The 27,063-nt window shown below is 40.5% G+C and overlaps 1 protein-coding gene across 1 annotated transcript in view; it reads right to left on the bottom strand.

Annotated features, from left to right (window-relative positions):
* The window catches only part of ATP2B2 (ATPase plasma membrane Ca2+ transporting 2), a 462,511-nt gene that overhangs the window by 199,106 nt on the left and 236,342 nt on the right, over positions 1-27,063 (bottom strand). The window contains exons 3-5 of the mRNA XM_061618080.1: positions 24,068-24,265; positions 9,746-10,003; positions 8,350-8,475 (exon numbers count right to left, since the gene is read on the bottom strand). Of these exons, the coding sequence (XP_061474064.1) occupies positions 8,350-8,475; positions 9,746-10,003; positions 24,068-24,265 (582 nt within the window). The remainder of the gene's footprint in view (positions 1-8,349; positions 8,476-9,745; positions 10,004-24,067; positions 24,266-27,063) is intronic.

Raw genomic sequence — 27,063 nt, 5'->3', positions numbered from 1 at the left:
CATTACGCAGGTGAAGTCAGAAGTTGATGTGTTGAAGAAGCATAAACCTGGCTACACAATGCAGTAGGCACACACTATATGGGCCATATTAGACGAATAATAGACATACCATCCATCAAAACAAAAAGTGACTGGTGCTTCTTCCCCTTTTCAACAGATGTCCTGCCCCCACTTAGGAACCTTCCTTAGGATTCCCCCCAAACAGGCTATTTTGAGATGTTGTATCCCTCGGAGATGCAAAGGAGCAGCGTGTGGAGGCTTGCAAAACATAGGGCTGGCAATGACTCTTGTGCTGAATGTCCCAAACTTGAGAACCCCATGGAAGGGATTTTGACAGGTGAGCAGGACAACCTACCTGTCAATCATGTGATGTCAGAATCACATCATGTGATTGACAGATTGGCTGCCTCACCCACCTGTCAAAGTTAGCCCATAGGGTGAGGCCAGATAAAGATCTGACCCCGAGACAAAAAGGTCCCCAACCCTGAACTAGAGCAAGTACTAGATGTTATCAGCATTTCTCAAACAGAAATGTCGACTCACACAGTACTATCAGAACCCTAATGCAATACAATAGATATAGACTAGAAATCAAATATCCTTCTTGCTGCCTTCCTATCAGGAGTCAACACAGAATCCATGTAGCACAGCTTCTCCTACCTTAATCTGAAAACCCTTAACACAAAACTGGGCTGAAGAGGAATTTATCAGTAAAATTACAAAGGCATAAATGGAATTAGGAATAGTTATCAGGATTAGGATTAAGGATGAGGCAAATCTGGGGTAAAACAAAAGAACATCCAATAGTAGCAATATGCCCTCTTGCCCCTTAGAATGAAGGCATGCTGACTCTCTGAGATACATACTTACAGTTGAGGATATATGTAATTTTTATAATTTCACATTGAGTTTTTAAGTGTGAGATGGGTGTAGACATCATCAGACATGTATAATATTGCCCCAAATGTGTGCCCCTACTACAAAAAAAATATAAAGGCCTCAGAATATGCTCCTGTTGGTCAAGGGAGGAGGACTCATATAGGAATGGTTCCGCTGGTAGCTGGGGGGAGGCCAGTCATTGACACATGATGAAAATGGGTCCCCCAATAATTCAGCACCACGACGGGACCTGCTCCTATTATTTAAAGGAAGGAAGCCAATCACACAGGGAGGTCAAGACGTATATTCCTATGGGGCAGTGTGATGGGCAGGGCAACAGACAGGGGCCTCCAAATGACTCAACACACATGGGAATTTCAAATGTGTGCCTATAGATCATGGAGACCACAACTTAAAACAGCCTCGGAAGGACCAGGTACACAGTAAGCACTCAAAACCTATTCCTTTGGATAGGGGTAATGGGAAGTGCACATAAAGCATTTACCTGAGACCTCAAAACAATCCATCATTGGGGCTCCAGGACTCTGGGGGCCATACAGAAAGTCGAAGGGACTAAAAACTTTTCATTGTTCATTATTTTTATTTAATTCCATTTGTGAATTGCTTCCTATAAAATATCTTGAACCAATTTCACAGTAGGAACATGAATAAAAACAATTAGAAACTGTTCCACATGTAAAACACAATAAAACAAATACATACATATTAAAATAATTAAAAACAATTCCAATACAGACTTCCTTGGGATCAGTGCACCGATCCAGTCACATGGAGGGGTTACACAATACTCCAAAACAGCATTACATTCATCAGGTCCCTCTCACCAAAAGCAGATTCCAGAAGCTACACAGAAGGTCAGGGAGACTTAAAACCTTGTCCTTAGGATTGGTGTGAATGAGACAGGTGTGTAGAGGGCTCACAAACCACACTGAAAACAGTGCTTGGGGCAGCACCCCAAAATAGTCCATTTGGGGGAATCCTAAAGAGTGATCCTAAGGGGAGGTCTTCCAGTGAAAAGGGAGTGGGGCACCTGTCACTTTTTTGTTTTAATGGATGGTACGGTTATTATTCTTACATTTCCTCTTAAGTACACCTGGGTTTTTCTAGAGCTCTGCTGTTTGTGTAGGCAAACACGTCAGGGGGTTCATATCAGATCAACAGAGACTTTTGGAGAGTGTCCTATAGAAAATAGCATTTTTTTAAAAGGCATCTTCAAAGGGATTACTATTTTTTGGTCAACATTCACTATTTTATAGTGAAATCCTACACATGTCTACTCAGAACCAAGCTCCACTTAGTTCAGTAAGACTTACAACCAGAAGTAATTATGTTCTATAAAATTTATACCTAACAGAGAACATGATTGGAATCCATCTCTAACACATGCTTCTCTATGGAAGGATGTCGTGGGATAAATTTGTACTTTCTTATACCTTAGTATGTTATTCACTAATAGGCAAAAAACCTTGCAGTTTAAGAACGTACCTATAGTCCACAGATATTTCTATCAAACTTTAAAAAGCAGGGAAATTGGGCAGCTATAGTGAATGCACCAGGGGAGAAGGAGACCCGACCTTCTGTCAGAGATATTGTACTGCCCTACAAATTTGAAGCAGGAGAAAGACTTATTGAATTCTGTGAAGCCAATGATTTGTTTCTTGCCAACACATTTTTTGAGCAACCAAAAAGACGACTGTACATGTGGACCTCACCAGATGGTCAATATAGGAATCAAATTGATTATATAATTGGAAACAGAAGATGGAGAAGTTCCATACTTTGTGCAAAAACAAGACCAGGAGCAGACTGCGGTACAGATCATGAACTGATCGTATCGAAAATCAGAGTAAAGCTAAAGAAGAACAACAAAGCAATCATAATGACAAAATACAATTTAAATAACATCCCAAAAGAATATAAAGATCAAATAAAGAACAGGCTTTAAACTATGTTGACAGAGAACCAGAAGAACTATGCAGTGAAGTCAGAGACGTCAGTACCTCTTGTTAAAAAGAGAGAAAAGACCTCAATGGATGACTGAAGAACCTCTTAAAATGGTTAAAGAGAGAAGGAAAGCAAAAGCAAAAGGAGATAGAAACACGGTCAGAACCCTAAATGCAACTATACAATGACTAGTACGTAAGGACAAAGAAAACTATTACAATAGTTATTGTATAGAAATAGAAAACGACAACAAAATGGGAAGAACAAGAGCCCTGTTCCAAAAGATTAGAGAAATGAAAGGGAAATCTAAACCATGAGTAGGGATGTTCAATAATCAAGAGGGGAACACACTGACTGACTGAGATAAAATAAAAGGAAGATGGAAGGAATACACTGAAGAACTCTATAAAAGAGAAGACAGGATGACAGATTCATTCATGAAGGAACCATATGATGAAGAACCAGAAATTTTAGAATGTGAGGTGAAAGCTGCTCTTAAAATTCTTGGAAGAAACAAATCACCAGGAATAGATGGCATACCAATAGAGTTGCTACAATCTACTGAGACTGAATCTGTCCAAATTTTGACAAAAATTTGTCAAGAAATATGGAAAACTAAACAATGGCCCACAGACTGGAAGTGTTCAATATATATCCCACTTCCAAAGAAGGGGGATCCCAGAGAATGCAGTAACTATTGCCTTAATATCCCATGCAAGTAAACTAATGCTCAAGATTCTACAACAAAGGCCCTTACCATATATGGAGTAAGAAATGCCAGACGTCCAAGCTGGATTTAGAAAGGGAAGAGGCACCAGAAATCATATCGCAAACATACGTTGGATAATGGAACGGAGCAAGGAATTTCAGAAGAAAATCACCCTGTGCTTTATAGACTACAGCAAAGCCTTTGACTGTGTAGATCATGAAAAACTATGGAATGCTTTAAAAGAAATGGGGGTGCCACAGCATCTGATGCGCTACCTATACTCTGGACAAGAGGGTACTGTAAGGATAGAATATGGAGAAACTGATTGGTTCCCCATCGGAAAGGGTGTGAGACAGGGATGTATTTTATCACCCTATTTATTTAATCTGTACGCAGAACATATCATACGGAAAGCGGGATTGGACCAAGATGGAGATGTGAAAATTGGAGGGAGAAACATCAATAATTTAAGATATGCAGACGATACTATACTCTTAGGAGAAAGCAGTGATGATTTGAAACAAATGCTGATGAAATATAATAATAATAAATTTAATTTTTGTGTCGCCTATCTGGCCGAAACCACTCTAGGTGACGTACAACGTTAAAGTTCAAATACGATATAAATACATAATAAAATACAGTGCAGTCAACAATAATCATTTTAAAACCAGCAGTACAGAACAGTTTAGGGCCATCAATAGACAGTTTTAAAACAATATAAAGAAATTAGCCCACCCCGGGGATCCCAAAGGCCTGTCCAAAGAGCCATGTTTTCAAGGCTCAGCGAAATGTATCTAGGGAAGGGGCATGGCGAAGATCGAACGGGAGGGAGTTCCAGAGAGTGGGGGCCGCCACTGAGAATGCCCTCTCTCTAGTCCCCACCAACCTAGCTGTTTTCGTTGGTGGGACGGAGAGAAGGCCCTGTGTGGCTGATCTGGTCGGGCGGCTTAGTTGGTGGTACTGGAGGTGCTCCTTCAGGTAAACTGGGCCGAGACCGTATAGGGATTTAAAGGTTAAGACCAACACCTTGAATTGGGCCCGGAAAACAACTGGAAGCCAATGTAGATGAATTAACACCGGCGTGATGTGATCACGGCGGCAGCTGTTTGTAAGCAGGCGTGCCGCCGCATTCTGCACCAGTTGTAGTTTCCGGACCGTTTTCAAGGGTAACCCCACGTAGAGCGCATTGCAGTAGTCTAATCGAGAGGTGACCAGTACCACCAGTGGGAGCTGATGAATCGGGAGGTAGGGTTGCAACCTCCGTATGAGGTGTAGTTGATACCAAGCTGCCCGGCTCACTGCCGAAATCTGAGCTTCCATGGACAGCTTGGAATCAAGAACAACCCCGAGGCTGCGGACCTGATCCCTCAGGGGTAATTTTACCCCATTAAGATTCAGGTCAGCAACACCCAACTTTCCCCTGTCACCCACAAGTAGCACCTCGGTCTTATCAGGATTGAGCTTCAGCCTGTTTCTTCCCATCCACCCACTCACGGATTCCAGGCACTTGGACAAGGTCTCTGCAGCCAACTCCGGTGAAGATTTAAAGGAGAGATAGAGCTGCGTGTCATCAGCATATTGGTGACATCGCAGCCCAAAACTCCTGATGATAGCTCCCAGAGGTTTTACATATATGTTAAATAGCATGGGAGAGAGGATAGAACCCTGTGGCACTCCACAAGTGAGGGGCCAAGGGTCTGAAACCTCATCTCCCAATGCTACCTGTTGATGCCTGTCAGAGAGAAAGGAACGGAACCACTGTAAAACAGTGCCTCCTATTCCCAATCCCTCCAGGCGATCTAACAGGATACCGTGGTCAACGGTATCAAAAGCCGCTGAGAGATCCAGGAGGACAAGAAAGGTGAATTCTCCCGTCTAGTGCCCTCCTCATATCATCTACCAAAGGGACCAAGGCTGTTTCAGTATCATGTCCAGTCCTGAAACCCGATTGGTATGGATCTAAATAATCCGTTTCATCCAAGTGTGCTGACAACTGGTTAGCCACCACTCGCTCAATGACCTTGCTCAAAAATGGCAAATTCGAAATGGGGCGAAAGTTGTTCAAAACTTGGGGATCCAAGGAGGACTTTTTTAGAATGGGTTTTATAATTGCCTCCTTGAGGGCTGGTGGCATTACACCCTCCTTCAAGGATAGTTAAAGAGGAAAGCACAAAAGCAGGACTACAGCTGAACGTCAAAAAGACTAAAGTAATGACAACAGAAGATTTATGTAACATTACAGTTGACAATGAGGACATTGAACTTGTCAAGGATTATCAATACCTCAGAGCTTGGAAAAGTTACTTTTTCGAACTACAACTCCCATGAGCCCAATCCAGTGGCCATGCTGACTGGGGCTGATGGGAGTTGTAGTTCAAAAAAGTAACTTTTCCAAGCTCTGCAATACCTTGGCACAGTCATTAACCAAAATGGAGACAATAGTCAACAAATCAGAAGAAGGCTAGGACTGGGGAGGGCAGGTGTGAAAGAACTAGAAAAGGTCCTCAAATGCAAAGATGTATCACTGAAAACTAAAGTCAGGATCATTCAGACCATGGTATTTCCGATCTCTATGTCTGGATGTGAAAGTTGGACAGTGAAAAAGGCGGATAAGAGAAAAATCAACTCATTTGAAATGTGGTGGGGAGGAGAGCTTTGCGCATACCACGGATCAAGAAAAAGACAAATAATTGGGTGTTAGAACAAATTAAACCAGAACTGTCACTAGAAGCTAAAATGATGAAACTGAGGTTATCATACTTTGGACACATCATGAGGAGACATGATTCCCTAGAAAAGACAATAATGCTGGGGAAAACAGCAGGGAGTAGAAAAAGAGGAAGGCCAAACAAGAGATGGATTGATTCCATAAAGGAAGCCACAGACCTGAACTTACAAGATCTGAACAGGGTGGTTCATGACAGATGCTCTTGGAGGTCGCTGATTCATAGGGTTGCCATAAGTCGTAATCGACTTGAAGGCACATAACAACAACAACAAGCTGTATAATCAACCCATGGGAACTTTAATTTTGAACCTGATTATTATCATAAATTGTATAATGTAACACTTATAAATGTATGAATCTTATTATTTTTAAATAGGATAATATGCCTTTTCTTATTGAAAATATTTGTATGACTATGCTCCATTTGGTTGGTTGTTTATTTTTGTTAATTCTCTTTATTTAGAATTTTTACATCACATGCAAGTTGATGTGTGCAATTTCGTTTATCTTTCATGTATTTTAAAACCTTAATAAAATATTGTTTAAAAAAAATTGGGGGAAAAGGTAAGGGTACATAAGATTGTAATCTGACAGAGCAATCCTAGCATGGGGCTGGAGAGGAGCAGAGCAAGTGGTTCCATTGCCTCATCCCAAGCCCTGCTGGTTCGCGGTGGTCAGTGTGGAAGATGGAAAGGCACTTCCTTTATTTCGATCCTCCAGCTCCAGGTTGGTGTAGCTCAGGGGCCTGCATCCAAAGTTGCCAGTGTCAGATTCCTCAGATATCCCGTTCTGATGCCTTTTGCTTTCTGCCATTGGTGGCAGAACCATAGCTATCTGCCTGCTAAGGCAGAGCTGTGACCTCTGCCACAGAGAAACCCCCTACCAGCAGCACTCCTCTCTGCCCTCTTCTACCCCACTTTTCTTTTTGTATATGTGTAGGGGGTATGATTGCACCCTTAGTCTATAATGTGAACTAACCTAATGATTAATGTCCAGTATAAGCAAAAGCTTGTCTCATACATCAGATCAACAAGGGAAAATATTAATTTCCTGTCTCAGAAGACAGTTAATAAAATTTATAACTGATTAAAGCATACCAAAAGTTCTTTAAAAGAAACTATAATACATTGGGGGTTTTGTGAGGTTTGGGGGCCTTCTTTTCATATATAATTATTGTTGTCTTACTATAGCCAGAAATCAACAGAAAGCTCTAATAGGGAAGCTAAAGTTAATTAAACAATTAAACACAGAGTAATAGTCCATATCTAGACCAGTTTAATGATCCAAGCCAGACATAGTCTCTCATTTTGTCACACAACCATGATTTTCTGAATCAAGTCAAATAAAAGAGCTATACCATCCAAAGAAAACAGAAGTAAATAAAATAGAAATTATGATTATTTTATTCATTTATTCTATTTCTATCCTGCCTTCCTTTCAAGGAGATCAGTGAGATAGGTTATGCAGACCTGCCTCATATGACCCTGTAAAATAGGTTAGACTGAGAAAGAGTAACTGATCCAATGTCACCCAGTGAACTTCACAGACAAGTAGGGAATTGAACCCGAGTCTCTCCAGTCCTAGTCCAATATGCTAACCACTATATTATACTAGCTATCTGATCTTAAGTCACATAATTTCACTGTAGTTCTTTAGGAAGTGAATCAAGAAAAGTGATATCAAAACAATCAAGAAATACTCTTCAGAGGACAAACTATGCAATTAAAGATTAAGGCTGCAAGCCAATGCGTATCTACTCAGAAGGAAGCACCATTGGGTTCAATGGAACTTACTCACAGGCAAGTGTGTATTGGATTGCAGCCTCAATTATGAATTTACAAATGTAATATGATCAACAAAGTAAAGCAGAAATGCTCACTGTATGTGCAGGTTCTTACCTAGTTTGGCAATAAGTAAATAAATAACTTGGAAATTATTGGAAAAGTTTTAAACCCTGTATTTCTAAATGGGGAATAACGAATGAAGAATCTTGAAGGAAAAAGAAACAGGAGCAATATTCTCAAGTTGTCACTTAGCAACGGTTCATTTAAAGTGAAAAACTCACCCGAAAGCAGCATTGGATCCTTGTCAACAGATTTGCGGACTTGATCTGACTCTCCAGTTAAAGAGCTTTCATCAATCTTAAGGTCATTTCCTTGAATAAACACCCCATCAGCAGGTAGCAGGTCACCTATCAATTAAATAAAATTAAGGAAAAATAAAATGGATTTAGTATGGTATTTTTCTGTAATGTTCAAACACATTTCCATAATAAAAAATACTAATCCTCAAGTAATCCTTCTCATACAATACTTTTCTTTCTCAACAAGAGCAGTTCTGACCTTTCCTAAAGATAAAAGTAAAGGTGTCCCCGCACTTATAGTGCGAGTCATTTCTGACTCTTAGGGTGACGTCTTGCGACGTTTACTAGGCAGACCATATATATGGGGTGGGATTGCCAGTTCCTTCCCCGGCCTTTCTTTACCCCCCAGCATATGCCGGGTACTCATTTTACTGACCACGGATGGATGGAAGGCTGAGTGGACCTCGACCCCTTTTACCGGAGATTCAACTTCCTCCTTCCGTTGGAATCGAACTCCGGCCGTGAGCAGAGCTTCGGCTGCATTACTGCTGCTTACCACTCTGCTCCACAGAGGGTCATCTGACCTTTCCTAGCCATCATTATATTGATGAGCTTCCAGTTCACACATGACATTCCTCCAGATAAGTAAATGAATGGTGGGAGATTCAGGACAGACAAAAGCAAATACTTCTTCAGACAGTGCATAGTTTAACTATGGAATTTGTTGCCACAAGAGAGAGCAATGGCCACCAACTTGGATAGATTTAAAAGACAGTTAGACAAATCCATGGAGGACAAGACTATAAATGGCTACTATCAATGATGGCTATGTACTACCTCCAGTGTCAGAGGCAGTATGTCTCTGAATACCAGTTGCACAAGCAGGGAGAGTGCATCTAGTTAGCCACTCTGAAAACAGGATGCTGGTCTAAATATGCCTTTGGCCTTAGAGAAGAATCCAAATCCTGGCTGCCGACCAGATGTAGGGAGCAGCGGGACTGTGGTGGAAGGTGGCAGGCAGGAAGATGTGAGGCCCGAATCAGGCTTGATGCTATCATGCAATGCTTAGCCCCTCCTCGGGCATTCCACTGGCTGCTGCAGTGGTGATTCCACTGGTAGCACTTTCACACATACATAAGTTGGTAAGAGGAGAGGGGAAGTGTTGTACCAATGGAGTGATGCTTGTATCACTCCTTCAGTGGTGCAGACCAACTCAGTCAACAGAGCTGGGCAGAGGAACGCCTCTGTCCAATCCCACAGCCTGCTCTGAGCCTGGCACAAGGGGGTTTGAATTGATATGCCAGTTATTCATCAAGTTATAAGGCAATAATGGAGATGCAGACACATATTTCCAGAAGATACATGCGAGGAAACTTACCATATTTGATCTGTGCAATGTCACCAACTACTATCTCTGCTACTGGGATTTGAATAACTTGTCCACCTCGGACCACAGTAAACTTCTGTTCTTGTTCAATACGACTTTGAAGCCCACGGAATTGCTTCTCTTTGCTCCAGTCATTAAAGGCAGTGACAAGTACCACACAAATAACAGAGAGCAAAATGGCAGCACCTTCAATCCAACCAGCTTCTGCTTCTCCCTCATCTTCAGCTGCTCCTGATGCAGTAGCACAATCTTAACATAACAAAACAAAACAAAAACAAGTCATTTAAAAAAGAGCAAAAAACAGCATGTGCTTTGTTAATCAGATTTTTAATTTGTTTTAATATAATAATATATCACATATAATTCAGGTAGTTTGATATAATAGGATAATGCATAAAAAAACAAAGAGGTAAGCAAGTCTCGTATTTGTTGAACTGAGAAACCTGGCAATATATATGAACTGATATGCAAAATTGCACCACTGTGTTGTGTAACATGCAGTACAACACAGATAAAGATAATATATAAATATCAAATACATAAAAGTAAATAATAACAGAATAATTAATAAATGGAAGTGTAAGATTTCATCAGGTACATTTTTATTTTGTATACCAGTAAATAGATTTAATTTGTTTAGATTAAAATATTTCCCTTTGAAGATGTCAGAAAAAGAAAAAGGATATTTAACTAATTAAATAATCAAATATTTCCTGTAATTCACTATGCCTGAATTCTGAATGTACAGGTACAAGTGTTGAGAACAGTTTTATTTTTTGCACAAAGACTAGGGTTGGGCTCTGCTTGCTGGTCCTGATCTGCTTGCATTCCACTGGAATGCAGTTCCGACTTGTCTTTCTTTGTCTCCACTAACTTCAGCTTTCATCCAGTTAAATACTTTGATTAAAGTATATGAAGTTAGGAACAAGATGGAAGGACATTTAAAAAGTTAATACTACATAGATTAACAGGGGAAACTAGAGAGTCTTGCCCACATTTTCTAGGTTTACCTTAACATTGGTGAGACTCTTTAGGCTTCCATTTTAATCTCTAGTATTAACCCTTTAAATGTTTTCCTTCCCTTCGCCATTGAAAGCAGGAGGTGGGAAAGGTCTCAGGAAATTTGCGAATGAAAAGTAAAAGAGGTGAAAGGAGTCATAAAGACAAGGCAGATAATCTTGCAGAGGGAGGAAAGACAGTGAAGATAGGAGGAAACTGGATTAGCTGCAAATAGAGAGCCAGAGGGAAGAGAATAGTTCTGTGCAGTTAAATCCTCTGGTCTAGTGTCAGGGGGAAACCACAGAAACTTGAAGGATTCAGGATCAGTCTGCAAAGAGAGTGGGCATGTGGACTTTCAAAAATCCAAGTCCAATTTTGGTAACATTATTGCCCATTCCAAACCAAGACATTGGAACATACTAGGGTGGGAGGGGAGACTAATTTCTAATCCTGCCTGATGATCATGTCTTTTTTAATCGTTTTAGGCTAATGAAATGTTGACTTTGAAGACTATAGATCTGATAGTAACCAAGACATGGAGAAAACAAAACAAAGTACCCACAACAATTCTAATTTAATGCCTGAGGCTACAAGACTAAGCATGTTTCTTTTGTTAGTCCTCACAGAAAAAAAAAGCATGCAGATCAGCCACAGTAAAAGCAGTTTTACTTTTACTTCAATACTCCAACTTTCAACCTCTTGCTTTTGTTCCAAAGACCTTTTCTTTCATTTTTCTTTCTTTTTTGCAAAAAGACACATTAGGTAAAACATTAGGTAAATCAAGACAACTTCCCCCAAAAACTTAAAAGATGGACAAAAATAATAACTTTTTCATAGATGAGTATGGTGATCTTGGCCGTGAAGTTCTGTATGTTAAACAAGGACAAGTGGTTTGTAAGTTACATACATTTCTTGTTTATCACACAAGTCACAACAAAAGTTGCCCTGAATGACGTGAGTAAGATTTAAATCTGACATGGGTATCCTTAGCCCTCCAGATGTTGTTGGATTGCAGCTCTTATCAGACCCAGCCATCAGGGCCAATCGCCAACATTCACATATAAAACCACTGAAAAATTGTCTCCAAGACAGTTCACAATATTGTATAACCAAAAGCAATCACTATTGAATCACCTTGTGTTAAAAATAGGAACAGGTACATCCACGGAATCAATGTATTATTGGTCGCACAAGCAGATTGAGGTTACCATTCCCAAAAGCCCTCAGCACTTACAACTCCTGGCTACTACAGTGAGGATTTGCACATACCACAATCATTTTGTGATTGGGCTGTAAGCCACACATCTTGTAGTGAGGATATTGGTGTTGACTGATGAATTTTGACTATGAAATTTAGGTCTCATACAGATGGTTGCAGCTTAAAGAGTTACTTCAAAGGGATATATGTATATATAGTTCATTCATAGGCTTACATATAGCTTCTAGGGAGACAGGTGCCATGGAGCAGGAATGGGAGGTGGGCAGCACTCTGGGACCCTTTTCAGAGTTGAATGATGATATAATCTGCTGAAGTCCCAAGATAATTGATGGGCCTTCCTTGCTCTAGCAAATGTACGAAGTTTCAAATTTTACCTTTGTGACAGATTTGCATAGAGAAAGAGAATGAGGAAAACAATCAAGCAGAGGTTGGATGCTTCTTTCCTTTGCTTTATTGGGGTTCCTGTTCAAGTTTGCAGTTTAAATGGTGGCACATCTTTGCAAAATTGTTGTGCATTCTCATTAAATGTTAAAGGCCATATTTCTTCTGTTAAAACAATGTATTTTACAAGTTACATCTATGCAGTCAGAAGGAGGCACCACTGAATTGTTCAATGGATCTTAGTCCCTGCATAGGATTAAAGTCATGTCACATGCCTGATCTGAGGGATGTGAATGCAGGTCTCCACAGTCAAATTCCAACATGCTAACAACTACAACCCTTTGCCAATTCACTGACTATTAGCTGATCCAAATAAATTGGTTATTACGCTATGCTGCTGTTCTTTGTGGATGATGATAAACATTGCTCTTTGCATTTTTAGACTTTCCTTGGAGGTTTAGCTATGAGGATTGTCATGATGAATTTACACATTCTGATCTGCATATGTTCTGGCAGTTTTATTTAGCAAATACTGAATATGCTGTAAATCAATGCTAGTATGAATTAAACAAATTGATCAATGATAAATACCATCTGCCTTGAAGGAAGCAGTGGTGCATTCCCTCCTTAAGAGAACCTCCCTGGACCCAGAAGTATTAAACAGCTACCATACAGTGGCAAATGTCCCCTTTTCAGGCAAGATGCTCCAGAAGGTGGTGGCAGTCCAGCTTCAAGCATGCTTGAAGGAAACTGATCAATTCCAGTCTGGCTTCAGTCTGGCCATGGCACTAAAACTGCCTTGGTTGCTCTGGATGATGACATCTGTCAGAACAGAGATAGGGGAAATGTGACTTGCTTGTTCTCTTTGATCTTTCGGTGGCTTTTGATACTGTTGACCATGGTATCTTTCTAGAGCATCTCAGAAAGGTGAGAGTTGGGACCACTGTGCTTCAGTGGTTCTCCTTACACCTCCAGAGCTGCTTCCAAAAAATAGTTATGGGAGGCTATTGTTAGGCACCATGGGAGTTGTCCTGTGGTGTGTCACAGGGTTCCATATTGTCCCCCATGCTATATAACATCTATATGAAGCCACTGGGAGCCGTCATCAAGAGTTTTGTAGTGAGGTGTCATTAACATGCAGATGACACCCAGCTCTACCTCTGTACTCCATCTGAATCAGAAAAGACAGCTGAGGTGTTCAAACGGCACTTGGAGGCAGTGATGGGCTAGATATGGCCAATAAATTGAGACTGAATCCTGAAAAGACAGAATTGTTATGTGTCCAGAGTTCTCATGTTTGGAAGGTGTGGAGACATCCTCTTCTGGATGAGATTGCACTCCCCAGCAAGGAGCAGGTCCACTGCTTGGGGATACTCCTTGATCAAATATTGTCACTGGAGGTTCAGGTGGCCTCGGTGGCTAGCAGTGTCTTTTTCCAGCTCCAGCTGGTTTAACAGCTTTGGCTGTTTTTGGACAGAGATGATTTACCCCATGTTCTAAACGTCCAGATTGGATTATTGCAATGGGGGGCTGCCCTTGAAGACATATCGGGAACTTCAACTGGTCTAAAATGCAGTGGCCAGATTATTGGCTGGAGTTCCCTGTAGAACTCATACAACCCCTGTTATAAAACAGCTGCATTCATTGCCAGTTTGTTAGTGTTCATTGCTCATGTTAGTGTTTAAAGCCCTAAACGATGTGGGTCCCCAATATGTGAAACCCCACCTCTGTCCCTACAGATCCTCTTGAGTATTGAGATCAGCAGAGGGGACTCTTTTGGTATTTCCACCCCCTCAGAGGCTTGGGGAGGTGGGAGAGGGAATTCTCTGTGGTAGCCATTAAATTTATTTATTTATTTATTGTTTGATTTATATTCCGCCCTTTCTCTCAGCAGGAGCCCAGGGCGGCAAACAGAAGTGCTAAAAACACATCAAAACATCATAAAAACAGACCCTAAAATACACCAAAACAAAACAACTTTAAAAACATTTTTTAAAAAGCTTTTAAAACATCGTTTAAAAGGGTTAAAAAACATTGTTTTTTAAAAAAAACATATTAAAAAGCAATTCCAACACAGACGCAGACTGGGATAGCTCTCAACTTAAAAGGCTTGTTGAAAGAGGAAAGTCTTCAAAAGGTGCCGAAAAGATAACAGAGATGACACCTGCCTAATATTTAAGGGGAGGGAATTCCACAGGGTGGGTGCCACCACACTAAAGGTCCATTTCCTATGTTATCCGGAACAGACCTCCTGATAAGATGGTATCTGCAGGAGCCCCTCACCTGCAGAGCACAATGATCGATTGGGTATATAAGGGGTAAGACAGTCTTTCAGGTATCCTGGTCCCAAGCTGCATAGGGCTTTGTACACCAAGACTAGAACCTTGAACTTGGCCCAGTAGCAAATGGGCCGCAAGTGCAATTCTTTCAGTAGGGGGGTGACATGTTGGTGATACCCTGCCCCAGTGACCAGTCTCACCACCACATTTTGCACCAGCTGCAGCTTCTGGAACAACCTCAAGGGCAGCCCCACATAGAGCACATTACAGTAATCCAACCTGGAGGTTACCAGTGCACGGACAACAGTGGTCAGGCTATCAAGTTGCTGAACTCCCTCACCACCGAGGTGTGTCTGGCAACTTCACTGTACAGTTTTTGGTTAATGGTGAGGACACACCGCCTTCGACACCTGGGATGCATATTTTTAGGGCCCATCCTATTTTTTAAGATGTTGTGATTTTAGGTTGTTTTGAAGTGTTTTTAATTATGTATTTTTAAAAGGTTGCAACCCTCCCTGGGACCTCTACGTGAAGGGCATTTTGGGGGAGTTAATGCAAGAATTAATTTCACATTCAGTGTTGCATTTGTAAGAATTTGTTTAACATCTGATTAAATGTATTTACTTACAAAATCATCTATGGCTAAGATGTGTGTGTATAAATTCCATACACCCATACACATATGTAAATTAAGAACAGACTTGCTTCATCTCATAGCATATAGAACAAAAGCACAATCCAAGCTGATAATCTCACCACCACCACCCAAAAAATCAGGTATTCAACATATACTGGAAATTGCTATGAAAGTGGGATTTCTTTTTAGAAAGAGGAGGCTGTTTTTACACTTCCCTTTGTTGGCTTGGCTTATAACCTGAGCTGTGCTTACGTGCCTAAGAATAACTGCTGATAGAGCTCTCTCTCACACTTTACCACTTGGTGGTGTATCCGGTATCACTGACAAAAGAAATAACTAGACCACTTGACTTCAACAACCCTAAAAAAGAATGAAAAATGTTGCTGTAACAGAAAGTCAGAGATACTCTGAAAGCATTAAGTGTAACCCCATCTATTATTCTGTCTTAACAAAAGAATCCACAGCACATCTACAATGCACAAGGAAGTTGAAGTACAATGTATAAAACTATAGTACGGTAACTGTGCTTCAAACATACTGAAGGTCAGTCTACTTTCTGCAGCAGCTGCTATATCCCATCAGCTCTACAGCATCAAAAGCATCAAAAGCAGTAACGCAGGTAGGAGGAGAAAATATGTCATCACTTTTACAAATGGACTGCTTCAGTAAGGCACAGAACTGAAAAAAGCAAAGTCATTAAATCTGTTTTTTTTTTTTTTTTTTGTAAGTATCACATCTTCTGCACGCAGCCGCTGCATAAAATCTCTTCTTACTGGAATCCTTACACAGAAACAGTGACATCAAAGAAGCTCTGGGGCCACCACGGTCTATCCAAATTTGCATAGTGACATCCACATGTTAGATCCAAATTTGACCATGAGCAGAGAACACTATTGCCATAAGCTGCAGCACAGCTAACTTTCAGGCTTCAGCAGTCAATTGCAGTCAATAAGAAAGATGGTTTGTGTACAGGCAGATCAATTCACATCAGTAAGCAAATAGGGAGAGCAAACAGCTCCACTATCTGTACTCTTATCCACCTGCAGAACTAGCCCAGCTTTCTATACCACCATCGTCCTTCATCAGTTCGCTTACGCCTAAGCCTCCGGCTGATGGTGAAGCTCAGTTTGGGTAAGGCAGGTCCTTTTCCACACAGTTGCCCCAAACTGTGAGGCAGTCTCCAGTCCCACCCCAGACCCCCTCTTTGTGGTTGGTTCCCTGTCCTTTCATAGCATGTTATGTCAGGTGCCTCACATTACCATCTATGCCCTTGATCTCCTGCCACACTAGTTTACTTGTTTTAGAAAGTTGTGATGAAATTGTTTATCAGTAAGATATCATGCCTTATTAACACCCTAAAGGAAATGCCAAAGGAAGGTGAAAAACAGTCAATTACGATAACGGGGAGGGGGGAATCCTTCCTGACTCTGAATAGAATGACTAACCTAAGGTGATGCTTATAAAGGGGGAAGATTGGTGGCTTACAGAGCCTGCGTGGACTGAATGCGGCTGAGTCACTTGAGATGAGTGAGACCTTCTCCAAATCTTGCACTAATCCAGAAATCTTAGGCTTTACTTGCTCTTGCAATGATTGGGACTCCCAGTCATTACCAGAGCTCCTCTGGCCAGCTGCAGTGCCAAGGAAGCACTCCCAGCCCCTCACTGTCATACAAAGCAGAATGGGGGAAGCCACTGATCATATCCTCCTACCCTGCAGCCATCCCTGTCGTCAAAGGTCCTGGCATGGATCTAAACCTGAATAAGTAACTCAGGCTGCAGTCCTATACCCACTTACCTGGGAAAAAGCCCCATTGAACTCCTGAGTAGATTGCACTGTTAAGGAGCTGACCACTTTCAAACTAACAAAATGTTGGTAAATTAGAATGTGGGATAGAATTAAAACACAGACTGCATCTTAGCCTGCAGAACCTAACCCATCTTCCATTAACTGTATTTCTCTGCAAATTGTATACAAAATGTTCTCAAGCAGCTTGTTAATGTTGCTAAACTGAGTATATATAAGTTGTCCCTGGGCTACTCTTGCACAGGGAGAATTAAATTGCTTTATATTATTTTTACTTGCGCTAAGGCTTTGAGTGGGCCAGGATTGACAAGTTAAATATGTACAGGTATACAGGGGTATAATCATCCAGGGTCTCAGAGGGTTTTAGATCTTTACTTTTTTGGGAGCCAGGTCCCAGCAGGATCCCTACATCTCCAGCATCCTATGAGCCAATTATCATGAAAGGGGAGTGTGTTGGCCACTGAGAGGAGTCTTCTAATGTGCTTCCTTGTCTTTTCCTGCTGATTGCGTGCAATCAGAGTGAAAGGAGGTGAGTCAGCCACTGAGTAGACTCTTCTCAGTAGCTAACACACTCCCCTATCATGCTGATTAGTTCATAGTGACATCTGTTGTTGTGGGAAAAGGCATTAACAAGGATGGAGAAACAGAAAGTAGTATTCAAACCTGGCCAGATTATACTATAATCTTAGAAGATTGTATAATCTTAGAAGGAGCATGGCTGTGACTATCATGAACAGATACTTCACTTCTGAATTTGCCCTTACACTACTGCAGGTATATTTAGCACGTTTTTAACTCTTTCTTGCTAAAAACAGGTAGACTTAAAAATACTTAACTGTTACTGGATTGCATCATATATAGTGCCAGATTGTTATGGTTTTTACATACCTATATCCAATGTTCTCTTTTTTGGTAAAAAATGAGGTGCCAGTACTCATATCTTGATAAAAGTGGTGTGAGTACCAGCACAAAATGGTTGAAATGAGTAGCAAAAAAGAGATGTGATGGTACTCTGTACTGCTGAGTATCATAACAAAAAAAAGTATTGCCTATATAAACAGTAATTATACAGCCACAAGAGTGGCTGCACACTATAGTCAGCATGGATTTTTCACATTCCACAATGTTAAATTGAAAATACCCCATGCCATTCTGATGCTTCCCATAAGCTCATTTCAAAACAAACCCTTACAAAACGTATAGTCCTCAACTCACAAACACTTGCTTAACAACCCTCTAAATTTTCATGGTGATACACAAAACAGTCAGAGAGAATAGAGAGTTCAAAGTCTAAAAAGAGAGGGGGAAAACCCAGACCCCTTTTGGACTTTTTTCTGTCAATGTTCTCATAATTTGTTGAAATTAATTAAAAATCAACAGTGTTCATTGAGTACCTGTAATCCTATTACCGACCTTGGCCATTACTCTGACCTTCATCTTCTGCAGTTTAAAAATTTAAAAATGCCTGGCTGATTTTTAATTAATTTAATAAATTTTACATTGAACTCAATCATAATGTCAGGCATGCTCAGTAAGAACCAACTGTCAGTGTTCTGAAAGCTACACTCACAGCTGCTTGGCTTGGCTAATCTGGGGGCCACACCCACACCAGACTTTTATTTCACTTGAGACAGTCATGGCTTCCCCCAAAGAATCCTGGGAAGTGTAGTTTGTGAAGGGTGCTGACGGGAGACTCTTATTCCACTGACAGAACTCCAGAGAACAGACTGGTTTAAAAGTCAGTCACTCTGATTGAATGTCTGTGAGGGGAACAGGTTGTCTCCTAGCAACTCTCAGCACCCTTCACTAACTACACTTCCCAGGATTCTTTGAGAGAAGCCATGGCTGTCAAAGTGAAATAAAGCTCTGATGTGGATGTGGCATGGACAGCTTTGGTTTAAATTTGCGTGGAAAACTACATGTGCCTGCTGTAGAATAAAAAGGTGGTGGAAACTCTGAAAAGCAATGATACTGTTCACAATGTTTTCCTTTTGGAAAGGAAAGGGGCTTCCCCTCCACCCAGTGTCCACCCACCCAATATCATCCCCTCCCCCTCCTCTCCCTGTCCTTCCCCCAGGTCAGTTTCACCTATCCTAAACATGATTGCACAGAAATAAATCCCATTGAACTCAAAAAGTATGCAAATGATCAATCCCACCCTGCCTTCTCCTTCCTCCTATCCCCTCCCTCTTGCCCCTCCCCTCCCCCTTCCTTTGCCCCTTCCTCCCCATCCCCATCCCCTTCTTATCCCCTCCTTTCCCTTCCCCCTACTCCCATGGTCAGTTTTACCCATCTTAAGCATGATTGCATGGGAGTAAATCCGATTGAACTCAATAAGCATGCAAATGATCAAACTAGCCTTTCCCCTCCTTCCCTTCTCCTCTCCCTTCCTCCTCCCCTCCCCTCTTCCTTCTTCCTCCTCCTCTGCCCACTCCAGCCCTCCCTCCCATAAGTGAAAGACCTACCCAAATTGTGTTTGCATTTTTACAAATTTGCAAGGCAGTACAGTATCTCAGAGAGGAGGTCAGGTCTCCTGCTCCCCTGGTGCATTCACTATAGCTGCCCCATTTCCCTGCTTTTTAAAGTTTTATAGAAATATCTGTGGGCTCTAGATATGTTCTTAAACCACAAGGTTTTTTGCCTATTAGTGAATAGTAACACATATATACATGCAAAACAGAAATCAATGAACCTTTCAGTGAACACAGGTCAATATTGAAAGAAAAATATGTATTCCAGATACATGTTATTCCCTGAAGCATCTTATACAATGAGCTAGTCATTACTTTCATCATCCCCACAAGATTAATAGTTCACTGATAAATGAGATAGCAAGAAACGGACAGAAAATATGTATTTGTGGGATGCCATTTAAAAATATAAATTGAAACTTAGTGGCCCACCTCCAGAGACAGGTGCTTACAACATATTTTTACTTGGAATAGTACCATGGCTATAATGAATACAGTGGGGGATTCACCTTCCTAGAAACACTGCATGTTGGATGGGAAAGTGCATCCTCGTGGACAATGTTTAGTTCCATAATGGATTGCCTTGGCTGAGCTACACACAATTTCATATAGCAGAATGCATTTGCTTTCTGCCAATCTTCCGTTCTTAGGAAGCATCAGTTGGTATACCCATGCACAGAATGATCCAGTGCTGACCACATTTTTCTCTTCATGCAGTAGCCCTGCTCATACAATTCAATGTACACACAACAGAGGAAGGAGAAGTGGAATCTATATATGTAAAACTACTTTATAGAAAATATAAAACAAGTTTAGATATGCAGAAAAATTTAGTTTTAGGTTAATGTTAAACATTTATTAGTTATTTAAACTTCTAGAAGACAGCCCTTTCTGGCAAAGCATAATAACATACTAATTACTATCCATAATTACTATGGATAACACCCAATATTAATCATACTCAGTAGACCCATTGAAATCAATGGTCTTAAGACCACTAATTTCAGTGGATGTACTCTGACTTAGTTGGATATTACCTTATATTGATCTTTTTGTTCTATCCATCCATCCATACTTTCACAGTATAAAATTATATTACTTTCTGTGTCCAAATAGCTAAAAGTAAAAAAATAACATTGATATCCATGTGAGTTTTCAATGCAAATTATTGCATTTTCAGCTGCAATGTATTTTTATCTGAACAGGATGATGGAAATCTGCTGTCAAGTCATAACTTAAAATATTCACTCATAATGTGGGGAAGCAAGCACTTTAAAATATATTTTAATAGAATTATTTATTTGTGGGTGGTGGGAAAGACACACAAAGTTCTCATGCTGAAGGTTGTTTTTTCACTTTTCCCAGCATGTGAGCTGTCAATTGTGAAGCATGATACATTCCCATGGGAAACAGAATATTTTGACCCAGCATAATATAAAAGCAAAATTTTACAAGTTTGCGGCATACAACCAAAATGTTTTGGAAATATATATTCAAAGTTCCCCCTTTGCATAACCAGGGACTTAACAAACAGTAGATAAGTTAATTTGCAAATATAGGGTTCTGCAGCGTATCAAATGTTATAACTCAGAAGCTGTATATTTGCTTAAGAAAATTAAATCTGAATCCTTTCTAATTTAAGACTGAAGAGTTAGGATTTCCCTAATGTTACTGGCTAACTTCTAATAATTACTAGGATAAAGCCATTAATCTGCAAAAATAAATCTTGCTATCTTATATAAAGGGAAAAATGGCTAATAAATCTTATAAGCATGTATACTGAATGTATATGGCATGAAGGTAGTGCACACATTTGAAAGGAGAAAGAGAAAGAAAGGCCTTAAAAACACAGCCAAGCATTAAAATACAGTACAATTAATCAGTGTTTATTTGTAAAGCTTATTCATGAGCTGTTCTCCAAAGAGTTCATGTCTCTTTCCACAACAGGTCTCATGAAGATCTGTTCTCTACAATATAACTAAAAATAGCTGCAAAATTAAATGCAAATCTCTCAGTATTTTAAATTTCAAACCTAGACACATTTACTTAAAAGTCCCATTGAAAACAACTCACAAGTAAGCCTAATGGAACTGCAATGCAAGTCTTCAGGTCAAGAGATTTCTCTTGATATCCAGCATTTTCTACAAATCTAAAAGTAACATAACTTGTTTCCAGAAGTCCTGGTTCTTATAAACTTGTCAAATATTATTCTTCATGAAAGTCACATTTTCGTCTTAATTTTCTGTAAAAGCTAAAGGGGTTACATGTCAGAAACAATAGTGGATTGTTACTGCAATGATTTTCTGTCAAAGGTGCCTGTTCCTGTGGACTGGCTTACAGATTCAGTAACTCAAATCAAATACTGCCTAGTTCTGCATAGTTAAAGCACCATGCACTGCAAACAATTTCCTCCTTTCTTTTCCCCACCCTTCTAGATGCTGCAGCTTCCATGAATATGAAAGGAAAACCAGGTGTGGTACAAAGAAGCCAGAAGAGACCCAGTCCCCAACCTGTAGGAGCATCCCTGACTTTTGTGAGATACCTGAGCCATGTCCAGCAATACTTAAGTGTCAGCTGCCAGGATGGGACATTGGTTGCTAGCAGGAAGTTGGTCCTAACACCAGTACAAGTTGCACCATGCATGAGCTTTCAAGATTAGTGCCTGATCCTATCAATTGCTGCCCCAATACCATGATTCAAGGAATTTCATTGTACAGATTAGCAAATTAGCAATTATAGACATGCATTCCAATCTAGTGAGGGTAATTCATACACAGAAATACATATGTGACTGCACATGGATTGCTTCCTAAATTTGAACTCCGCATGCAGAAAAGAATGTTCTGTGTACATGCATATGGAAAAACAGATCTACATGTTACACTTGGGATGAATGCGTGGATCTTTTAATGGAAGGCCAGCATCATCAGCTTTAACTGGGCCAATCAGCTATAGTGAGCAGGAGAACATATTCAAACCCACTTTTTGGAAATATCCAAAAAAGATTTTACAGCATATCTTCCTGTAACTTATTACACTGACCATCTGTCCTTTGGGGCAAGGGGTGTCATGAATCTTTGAATCGGGTCCATTTTATGGACTGATTTATTCTTCTAGAATAAGGAGATTCAAGAAAAACAATGAAAGCATTCCTAGTAAATAATATATATGTGCATGGCATAATTTACTTAATCTCAAGACTGACTACACTAAACCCCTCCCTTTTAGTTTCTCTATAAAACAGACATGCAGATGAGAAACAGAGTACTGAGTTAGCTAAGAAGCTTTATTGCTGGCACAAAACATTACAAAGGAATAAAGGTAACAAAATTAAAAATAAGCATTAAAAACACTCATCTCAAAACAGCAAGGCAACATCCAGTAAGGAGAGGTCAAGTTAGATTCCCACAGAACAGAAATAAAGTGGTGTGTTTTAAGTCTGGGAAGAGGTACTATTGGAATATGTAAAGGAAGGCATAGAGGCTGTGCAGCTGGGGGGTGTGTGTGGGATATTGAACAAATTCAATAACAATTAAAATGTACTTGAAACATTGTTGAAACATGTTGAACATTTTCATGACTGTCTGAAAACAATAAAAGGTGAAAAATATTATTATTGGGACCATAGTTATTTACCACCTTCAAAGGAAAGGGGGCTTGGGGAGCAATCCAAACCCAAGACCCACCAGGATGGGGGGGGGACTGGCATAGACAGATTTCTGGCTGAAGTGGCTGAGACTGGGCTCAGCCGGTGCTACGGCAGCTGAAGTCCTTCAGCTCAGCTCAGCCGTAGCCAGCTCAGCTGAGACCAGGGTAAGTCATGAACAAGGGGAATTCCGGGAGTGTGTCAGGGGTGGGATGAGGCAAGAGAGATTTGCTGCTATTCCAAACTCCGTTCAGTTCAGTCACATGACCTAGCAACCCACTGGAAGTTCCACAGGCAAGTAGGGGGGTATAAGTCAAACTCTATTTCAAAGGCATGTTTTCCCTCTGTTAGGCTCTGGGGCTAGCTCATCCAGCAGTAGCACCACTCCTGAAAGGAATAGGGGTAACATACTCCTGTTTAATATAGGCTGGTGTAAATTATTCAGGCTTCCTATAATTTGGATTGCTCTTTGTTAAGAGATGGAAAAGACACACATGATATTTTTCATTTTTTTCAGGTTTAAGAGACTGTTTCTTTGTTTATGTCAACTAATAGGTTAGAGCTCTGCTTCAGGATATGTGTCTATAAAAACACTGAAATACCTCTCTTTTGTAAGATCCAGAATACATCAGGGGAGAGGAAGGCTCATCATTGAACTTCATCATTTTCCCAGTGTAACATGACATTAGAACAGAAGTAAAAAACTGAGACAATTCAAGCTACGTATGCATGCTAAAATAATTTCCTTCAAATTAAGCTTTTAGGGAGGAAAGACACAAAACTGGGAGAACAAAAAGCAGAAAACTCAATTATTTCCTAGAATATACAACAATTCAGCCACAAAACTGAAAGTATTAGTAAGGGGAAATAGTTTTACCTTCATTTTCCTCTCCAGGTGGATGGTAAAATGAGAGCCCGAGAGATATGATGGCTGCGATTTCCAAGATGATAAGAGTCACATCCTGTAATGCTTCCCAGACTAACTGTATGAAAGTTTTTGGCTTCTTTGGAGGTATAAAGTTTTTCCCAAAAATTAGCTTTCTTTTATCTAAGTCAGCAACAGTGCCAGGCAATCCTATAAATAAATGAAATGAAAATGCTTTAAAAGTGACTGCCAAGTATGTTAACATCCACATAAACTCTAGTTTCAAAGTACAACTTTAGAATTTCTGGCTTATTAGACTTCTGGTTTTATTGTTCTCTTTTGGCAAGATCAGACCCTGGTCATTTATTACAGAGAGTTCTCTATATTTAAATAAACATTTTAGGAATACATTTTGTTGTCTTCTTTTTATTACACTAAGGGTGCAATCCACCTGGTAGATATGCTAGGCTGAGGGGCTTCAGGGTGTGGTGGAGCTGTGGTGGCAGAAGAAGGGTGTCAGCCCCGCTGGCCTCTGCTGGCAGATGTCCCCCACTCAGTGCAGCCGTGGAGCAACCATGGCACAGCTGGGGAACTCCGCTGCCACCCAGGCTCAGCCATGGCCCAGCCACGTCAGCCAAGACCAGTGCAAGTGGAGCTGGCAGAAGGTCCAAAAAAGGGGTGTTCCAGAAGGCTATGGAGGGTAGAACTGAGGGGAGGGGGGACTGGCCGCATCTTGAGCCCGTTTAGCTTGGTCCTGCCATCCTCCGTCCTGGCAGCCACTACGCCAGGAAAACCAGATGGCAGAAGGAAACATGTACTTTGTTTCTTTTCTCCGTGCCCTGCCAGCACATCCAGCGTCTTCCCCTCCCAGTACTGCTTGAATGGAGGTTGGATGTGGTAGCCCCTTCTGCCGGCCCTGCTTCTGCTCGCTCCGCAGTCGCCAGCCTCCTACAAGATGGATTGCACCCTTACAAGAGAAAATTAAATTTTACTAAACTATAACGGAAATTTACAGAGAAAAGTATCTTATATCTCGGATTCATACAGAATATTAGGAAGAGCTGAAATAACAACAAAATATATTAACTGAACAAATTAATGGCATGACAATAATTCAGAAGTCCCTGTATGAGGCTCAAAGGTGAAGGAGAGAAATCCACAGAAAATAATATTGGGTGAAATTACTAACCGTGGGTCATATCCAATGGTGGATTTGAGCTGGCAGAAAAAGTTTCGCAAAATCAAGCACACATCTTTTTGTAATTCCTCCTACCCATTGCTGCCCTTCATACAATATCTCATACTCAAGATCAGTTATTATAATGGCACAGTGGATATGGAGAAAATCAGCAAAAATTGGGTACCCAACCTTGCACAAGTGGAAATGCATTTAGCTTGTGAAAGCTACCATGCAACCTCTTTCGGTAACACGCTTTAAACAGGCAAAATTATATGTAATCTCCAGTTTATTAATCCCCACATATTGCACTTTTGAGATGTCATTATTATTCCATTTACAGATAAGCAACCAACTGATAAGTAATAAACATTTGCACCCAAGGGGAGTCAGTAAATTCACTGTTGAGAGAATCTGAACAGGGACGCAGTCTTCAATTTCACTGGTCAAGTCATCCTAGGACACTCATACAAAACAAGAGTCCATGTTCAGGTCTTATTCAGACATTGCTATTCTTATTGCATAGTGGTAGAATCAGAAAATTATGCTGGTATGCATTATTTCCAGATGTAAGTTTCCTCCCTGTTTCCTGCTACATATTCTGACCCATGTTATGACCCCATTTTTATTTCCAAAATTCCAACCATTTTGGAAAGATTGTCTTACCCCTTATATACCCAGTTGATTGCTATGCTCTGCAGGTGAGGGCCTCCTGCAGATACCATCTTACCAGGAGGTCCATTCCACCAACATAGGAAGCAGAACACTAGTGTTGTGGCACCTGCTCTTTGGAATTCCCTCATCTTAAATAGTACACAGTCTAAATATTAGATTGCTATCTTTTTGAGCACCTACTGAAGACCTTCCTCTTTCAACAATCCTTTTAAGTAGAGACCTTATCCCAGTCTGCATCTGGAATTGCTTTTTAAGATGTTTTAAAGCTTTTTTTTTTAAAAAAAGATGTTTTTAAAGATGTTTTAATGTATTTTAAGGTCTGTTTTTAAGATGTTTTAGAGTGTTTTGCATGCCACCCTCGGCTCCTTCTGGGAGGAAAGGAGGGATACAAATTTAATGAATAAATGAACGAATAAACAATTGTAGAAATACTCTACACTCACACGGTTCACCAGGTCTTTTTATTGTTTTTTGTTTAGCTTCCATATTGTTCACTGGTGGCTTCTCTGATTCCTTTGGAAAGGAGGGAGAAGGGGGCTATCATTTTACCTTTTAAAAGTTACGTGTCTCTTGCTTTATCTTATGCCTCTTACCACATTCACCAGCCAAACATTATGATAATTTCATGAACAATGGAGTGGGGCAAAGAGAGGGTAAGGAGACAGCTTTATGTTAAATTGCACAACACCCAAGGTAAGTGTAGGATCTCTTGAAGCTGATGAAGACACACTTTCCTCCCACACAATCCTCCACCACCACCTGCACCACCTGAAAAATACCACAAAACTGAAAAAGCACCCCAAATAGGAAAAAAAGAAGGATCTCCAGGTGCTTGATGAAAACTTTATTTCAGGTCCAACACAATTTGGTATGATGGTTTTTGGGGGGCATGTTTTGTATAGTTGTTGCGATCAAGTACATAAACCACTATACTATAGTCTTGGCAAACAGTGACAATGCACCACAGAACCAGCATGTTGTAGAGGTTAGAGTTTCAGACTAGGACCAGGGAATCTCAATGTTTGAATCTCCACTCAACCATGAATCTCACTTTGGGCCAGTCATTTTCTCTCAGCCTAACCTACCTCACAAGTTGTTGCAATAAGATTACTGGGGATAGAGCCATATTCTGCCTTCAGTTCCTTGGAGGAAGGGT

This window comes from Rhineura floridana, chromosome 3, assembly GCF_030035675.1.
Source record: "Rhineura floridana isolate rRhiFlo1 chromosome 3, rRhiFlo1.hap2, whole genome shotgun sequence".
Classification (NCBI taxonomy): Eukaryota; Metazoa; Chordata; class Lepidosauria; order Squamata; family Rhineuridae; genus Rhineura; species Rhineura floridana.
This window is presented reverse-complemented; position numbering and strand designations above follow the sequence as displayed.